The following is a 6,177-nucleotide window of genomic DNA, read 5'->3' as shown; positions in this document are numbered from 1 at the left end:
ATTGATTCCTCTATCACTTGGAGAATGAATTTAACATCAATGCATTTCAGGAACCTTCTGGATTGCTTATGCCCTGCTGTGTCGTCTGTCCAACAGATATCGAGGTGGTTGAAATCCCTCATGAAGACCAAGCCTTCTGAACATAAGGCTGCTCCTGTCTGTCTATAGAGGATCTCATCCTCTTGGTTTTCCCGGTCAGGTGACCTGTAACAGAACCCCCACTATAACGTCACCAGCCCCTACCCTCCCTTTAATCCTAACCCCTAAACTCTCAGTTATCTCCTCATCTTAAGTGAAATCTTCCATGGTAAAAATTAGATATAGGGGATAAAACTCCCTCCCTCCACCCCACCCCCCACCCCCCCCCAATTTTACTGAATTATTGCCTGTGAAAAACACTGATATTGGAGAATGAGTAGACAGAGGAAGCTGCTGCAGCCATTTCTCACGTACCTGACACATGATGATACTGGTTCCCTAAGGAAATCTGTTGCCACACAGGAGACCTCCCTCCTGTTGTATTAGATAGGGAACAGGCAAGTTCATGCTTGACCAACCTGATAGGTTTCTACAGTGAAATAACCAGCCTGATGGATGAGGGAAGAGCAGTGGATATTGTCTACCTGGAATTCAGTGAGGGCTTCTACACTGTCCCCCATAAGATCCTTGTAGATTAGTTGTTGATTTATGGCCTGGGTGGGCAGACATTGAGATGAACCAAAACTGGTTGAATGGCATGGCCCAGAGGGTAGTGGCACAAAGCCTAGTTGGAGGCCAGAAACTAGCAGTGTACCTCAGGAGTAAATAACGGGTCCAGATATGTTTAATGTCTAGTAATAATCTGGAAGATCATCTCAGCAGGTTTGCAGATAGCATAAAACTGGGAGGAGTAGTGGATACACTGAAGGGTCATGATGCCATCCAGAGGGACCTTGGAGAGATGGACAACCCGGAGAAAATGGCTTACTGGAAGCTCATGAAGTTCAACAAGGAAATGTGCCAGATTCTGACCTGGGGAGGGACAATTCCAGGCACCAAGACATGCAGGGAGTACATAGCCAGAAAGCAGCTTTGCAGAAAACAACCTTGGGGCCTTGGTGGGCACCAAGTTGAACACGAGTCTTAAAGCACCAAATCTGCAGTTATGAAAGGTGATTGAATGTTGCTCTCCTAGAAGTCTGAAGGCTGAGACTACATCAATTATAACCTCTTGTTTTCCAAATCAAGATAAATATTAGGGTCTTCAGTTAGGTTATGTTACATATTCCAATTGTTACAGTATGAAGAGAAACCAAGGCACAGGATATAAAAGTTTTTCCAATCTTGCAGAAGATGTAAATATTCAGTGCCATATTATTTCTCCCCATTAGAGCCTTCTGCTGAGGTGTTTTCAGTGAAGTATGGACATGGCTTCTCCAGATGCTGAGATGGTTACCTTTGGGAAGGTGGCTCCCTACCTCCAAAAGTCAGAAAAGGAGAGAATCGAGGCCCAGAACAAGCCTTTCGATGCCAAGGCATCAGTCTTTGTGGTGCATGCTAAAGAATCCTATGTGAAAAGCACAATCCAGAGCAAAGAAGCAGGAAAGGTCACTGTCAAGACTGAAGCAGGAGAAGTGAGTAAAAGGAAAGATTAACAAACTGCATTTAATTCCACCCTGGGCTCTTAGTTGACATGCATGGATCTCTCTTTGCATTGGCAGACTCTGACCGTGAAGGATGATCAGGTTTTCTCCATGAGCCCTCCCAAGTATGATAAAATCGAGGACATGGCCATGATGACCCACCTCCATGAATCCGCTGTGCTGTACAACCTCAAAGAGCGTTACGCAGCCTGGATGATCTACATAAGTACCAGCAGCTGTCTTCCTTTGGGTAGCTGGAAGGCCTGCTGTGCCAGGCTGAGCAGAAGCCAACGTGCTGTCTCCCTTCCTCACAGACCTACTCGGGTCTCTTCTGTGTCACCGTCAACGCCTACAAGTGGCTGCCGGTGTACAACCCGGAGGTGGTGTTGGCCTACCGAGGCAAAAAGCGCCAGGAGGCCCCTCCACACATCTTCTCCATCTCTGACAATGCCTATCAGTTCATGCTGACTGGTGAGTGACTTCAGCTGTCTTAGAGTGATTGTTCCATGAAGTTCTCTGAAGGGAGAATTCTCTTCAGCATGTGCCAGCAATGTTCTCTTTCCACAAAGAAGGCTAAAGGTATCCTGGGCTCCATTAGGCAAAGCATTACCAGCAGGTTGTGGGAGGTGATCTTTCTCCTCTACTCAGCACTGGTGACACCATTCCTGGAGTACTGTGGGCAGTCCTGGGCTCCCCATTACAAGAGAGACATGGACATACTGGAGAGAGTCCCTTGAAGGGCCATGAAGATGTTGAACGAACTGGAGTACCTCTCTTATGTGGAATAGCTGAGAGAGATGGGACTGTTCAGTGTGGAGAAGTCAGGGATGATCTTATAAATGTCTACAAATACCTGAAGGGAGAATGCAAAAAGGGCAGAGCCAAGCTCTTTTCAGTGGTGCCCAGGGACAGGAAAGGAGACAATGGCCACAAGCTGAAACACATGAGGTTCCATCTGAACATCAGGAAGTACTTTTTCATTGTGCAGGTGACAGTACTGACAGAGGTGTCTGGAGGTGGGGTCTCCCTCCTTGGAGATATTCAAAAGCAGTCTAGACATGGTCTTGGGCAACCTATTCTAGATGGCTCTGTTTGAGCAGCAGGGGATTGGACAAGATAACCTCCAGAGGTCTCTTCCAACCTTAACCATTCTGTGATTCTATGACTCTCTGAAGTGATAGTCCAGCTATATATACGCAAACTTTTTCTGTTTCACTGTCTCACTTCTGCTGCCAAAGGAGGAAATGATTCCATCTCCCAGTGCAAAAGCAACCATGCACTCTAAATAAAATAACAATTTTATCAAATAAGGAGAGGAAAACTTTTACAGTCTTGCACAAAACGATCTCTTTTCTTACTATACAGAGGTACAAATGTTGTTTCATTTGCTTGGCAATAAGTGAGAACTGAGATGATGAAACAGAAGAAAAGAGTGAACATGATCATGGTCAACATGTGTGGGACTTGATGCTCCACCTGGATGCATATAAGTCTATGTAGCCCCATGGGATTCATCCCAAGGAACACAAAAAGCTTTCTGATGTCATCACAAGACTTCTCAATTATTTTTCAACCACCTTGGGAATCCGGGGAGGTCCCAGTCAACTGGAAACTGGCAAAGGTGTTCCAATTTTCAAGAAGGGCAAGAAAGAAGACCTCAGTAGTTACAGGCCTGTCTGTCTCACTTCAGTACCTGATAAAATTATGGAGAAGACTATACTGGGAGTTACTGAAAAACACCTGAAAGACAATGCAGCAGTAGGTCATAGCCAACACAGATGGAAAGTCCTGCTTAATGAACTTAATTTCTATTTATGACAAGATCACCCACCTATCTGACCAAGGGAAGCCAGTTGATATAATCTTTTTGGATTTCAGCAAAGCTTTTGATACTGTTTCTCACAGTATCCTTCTGGACATCATGTCCATCATACAGCTAGACAAATACATAATACAATGGGTCAGGCTCAAAGGGTTATAGTAGATGAGGTTACATCAGGCTGCCAGCCAGTCACTAGTGGCATTCTACAGGATTCCATTTTAGAGCCAGTTCTCTTTAATGTTTTCATAAATTACATGGATGAAGGACATCAGTGAATACTAAGTAAATTTGCTGATGACACTGGGAGAAGCTGTTGACTCTTTTGAGAGTAGAGAAGCCTTTCAGAGAGGTCTTGACACCCAAGAGGGCTGGGCAATCACCAGCAATATGAAGCTTACTAAGAGAAGGTGCCAGATTTTGCACCTGGGAATGGGGCAACCCTGGATATATGTACAGAATGGGCGATGAAAGGCTGGAGAGCAGCTCTGCAGAAAGGGTTCTGGGGGTTCTGGTCGATGGCAAGTGGAATATAAGTCAACCATGTGCCCTGGAAGCCAAAAGGGCCAGTTGTATCCTAGTGAGCATCAGACACAGCATTGCTATCTGGTCGAGGGAAGGGATTGTCCCACTATACTCTGCACTGGTGCAGCTTCAACTCGAGTTCCACGGACAGTTTTGGGCACCACAATATAATGAGGATTTAAAACTATTAGAGAGTGGGCTACAAAGATGGTCAAGGGTCTAGAGGGTAAGATGTATGAGGAGCAGCTGACGTCACTTGTTCAGCCTAGAGAAGAGGAGACTGAAGGGAGGCCTCATCGTGGACTACAGCTTCCTCACAAAGGGGAGCAGAGGGGAGGCACTGATTGCTTTTCTCTGGTGACCAGCAATAGGACCTGAGGGAAGAGCATGGAGCTGTATCAGGGGCAGTTCAGGTTGGATGTTACGAAAAGGTTCTTCACCAAGAGAGTGGTCAGACACTGAAACAGGTTCCCGATGGCAGTGGTCACAGCACCGAGCCTGACAAACTTCAAGAAGTTTTTGAAAAATGTTCTCAGACATATGGTTTGATTTTTGGGTTGTCCTGTGTGGAGCCAGGAGTTGGACTCGATGATCCTAGTGGGTCTCTTCCAACTCAAGACAGTCTATGATTCTATGATTCTATGATTCTATGAACGGCATCCATATTTCTTTGAAGAAAAACTATTCCATCTTACATTCATCCCAAGATTACCTCCCAAGAAGGCTTCAGACTGCACAGCAATGGCATGGCAAACCCAGAGGAGAAACATTGTAATACCATAAATGGTGTAGGGTAGGCATCCTTGAGTGTATGGGTGTAAATAGAATCATCATTTTAAATTAACTTCTAACATCTAAAACAAATGTATAAATCCAGAGATTTATACATTGAGAGTTGTTATACTTGGCCCAGATCATATTCCCTGTGCAGCTGGTGGAACCAAATGCTTCACTTACTCCTCAGAGATGTCTAACCTCCCCCTCAAATTTTACAATGTCAGCGAAAAATTAGATTCTTTCTTCTGAAACCTGACCCCAGGGAACAGTGATATCAATAAGCATAAAAATAGGCACTTCAGCTGGGGTCCTCAGAGGCATGTTTGTATTGGAATTGCTGAGCTGAGAGATTTTTATGACAAATCAGGCTCCATCAGGTTCCCCCAGTATAGGCAAGTACATTTTGAGGAGATCCTCATACATTTAATGTGCAGTAGGGAGGCTAGCAACTTTTTCATCTACTCCAACATACACATGAGTCTGAATGAGAGATATTTTCCAGCACCCTTGAATGGGTCCCTTCCACTGGAAAGAACATTCAATGTCATCTGGCACAAGCATCTGAAATGTCCTTCAGCACTTGAAAATGCCTAGTCCGCCTCAGGCCCTTCAAGGCTGAGAAGAGACAGCCACGGGGTAAGATGAGGTCTGTAAAATCAGGAGAGGACAAGGAGAGAGGATAGGGAGTGGTTGGATCACTGAATCATCCTATGCAAGAAGTAAGTAAATTAAGCGAAATTAATAGGTGGCCAAAGACAGAAGGAAGGGGTTTTCAAGCAGCTTGTGGTGAATCTGCACAGCTCCTTGTGGTGGTTTTACCTTGCTGAGCAGCTGAACTCCACAATTGCTCTTTCATTTCCCCTCCTTACAAGAAGAGGGGAAGAAGAAACTATGCTGGAAAGAAAAAAAAAACTTGCCCACCCCCAGCCTGCTGGCTCCGGGGGTTTCCATGCTGCAGCCCACGGAGGAGACCACGGTGGAGCAGGCGGAACTGCACTGATGGAGGCTGTGGCCTGTGGAGGACCCCCATCGGAGCAGATTCTGGGCCGGAGCTGTAGCCCGTGGAGAGGAGCCCATGCAGGAGCAGGTGACCTGGCAGGAGCTGCTGCCCATGGGGGACCCAGATTGGAGCAGTGTGCTCCTGATGGATGGACCCCGTGGTATAGACCCATATCTGGAGCATCTTGAAGAGCTGCTGTCTGCTGGCCACACCACATCAGTTCAGCGAGGGACCCCACGTTGGAGTAGGGGAAGAGAGTGACCGAGAAGGAGCATCGAAGACAAAGTGTTATAGACTGACCACAACCCCCACTCCCCCATTCCCCTGCACCACTCAGGGGGAGGAGGTGGGAGAGGGTGGATGGGGGGAAGGCATTTTTGGTTTCTTCCCTTTGTTTCTCACTTCTCTAGCTTGTTACTAATAGGCAATAAATC

The 6,177-nt window shown here is 46.2% G+C and overlaps 1 protein-coding gene across 1 annotated transcript; it reads left to right on the top strand.

Moving 5' to 3' along the window:
* The first annotated feature begins 1,406 nt into the window (after positions 1–1,406).
* Positions 1,407–2,718, top strand: LOC118255586 (myosin heavy chain, skeletal muscle, adult-like). The gene is made up of 4 exons (XM_035561903.1): positions 1,407–1,613; positions 1,701–1,844; positions 1,937–2,093; positions 2,411–2,718. Exons 1-4 carry the CDS (start codon positions 1,407–1,409, stop codon positions 2,716–2,718), a joined length of 816 nt encoding a protein of 271 aa, XP_035417796.1.
* Positions 2,719–6,177: the final 3,459 nt, after the last annotated feature.

The sequence above is a fragment of the Cygnus atratus genome, chromosome 18 (genome assembly GCF_013377495.2).
Source record: "Cygnus atratus isolate AKBS03 ecotype Queensland, Australia chromosome 18, CAtr_DNAZoo_HiC_assembly, whole genome shotgun sequence".
NCBI lineage: Eukaryota > Metazoa > Chordata > Aves > Anseriformes > Anatidae > Cygnus > Cygnus atratus.
The sequence above is the reverse complement of the archived record's forward strand: the minus strand, read 5'-3'. Positions and strand labels throughout refer to the sequence as shown.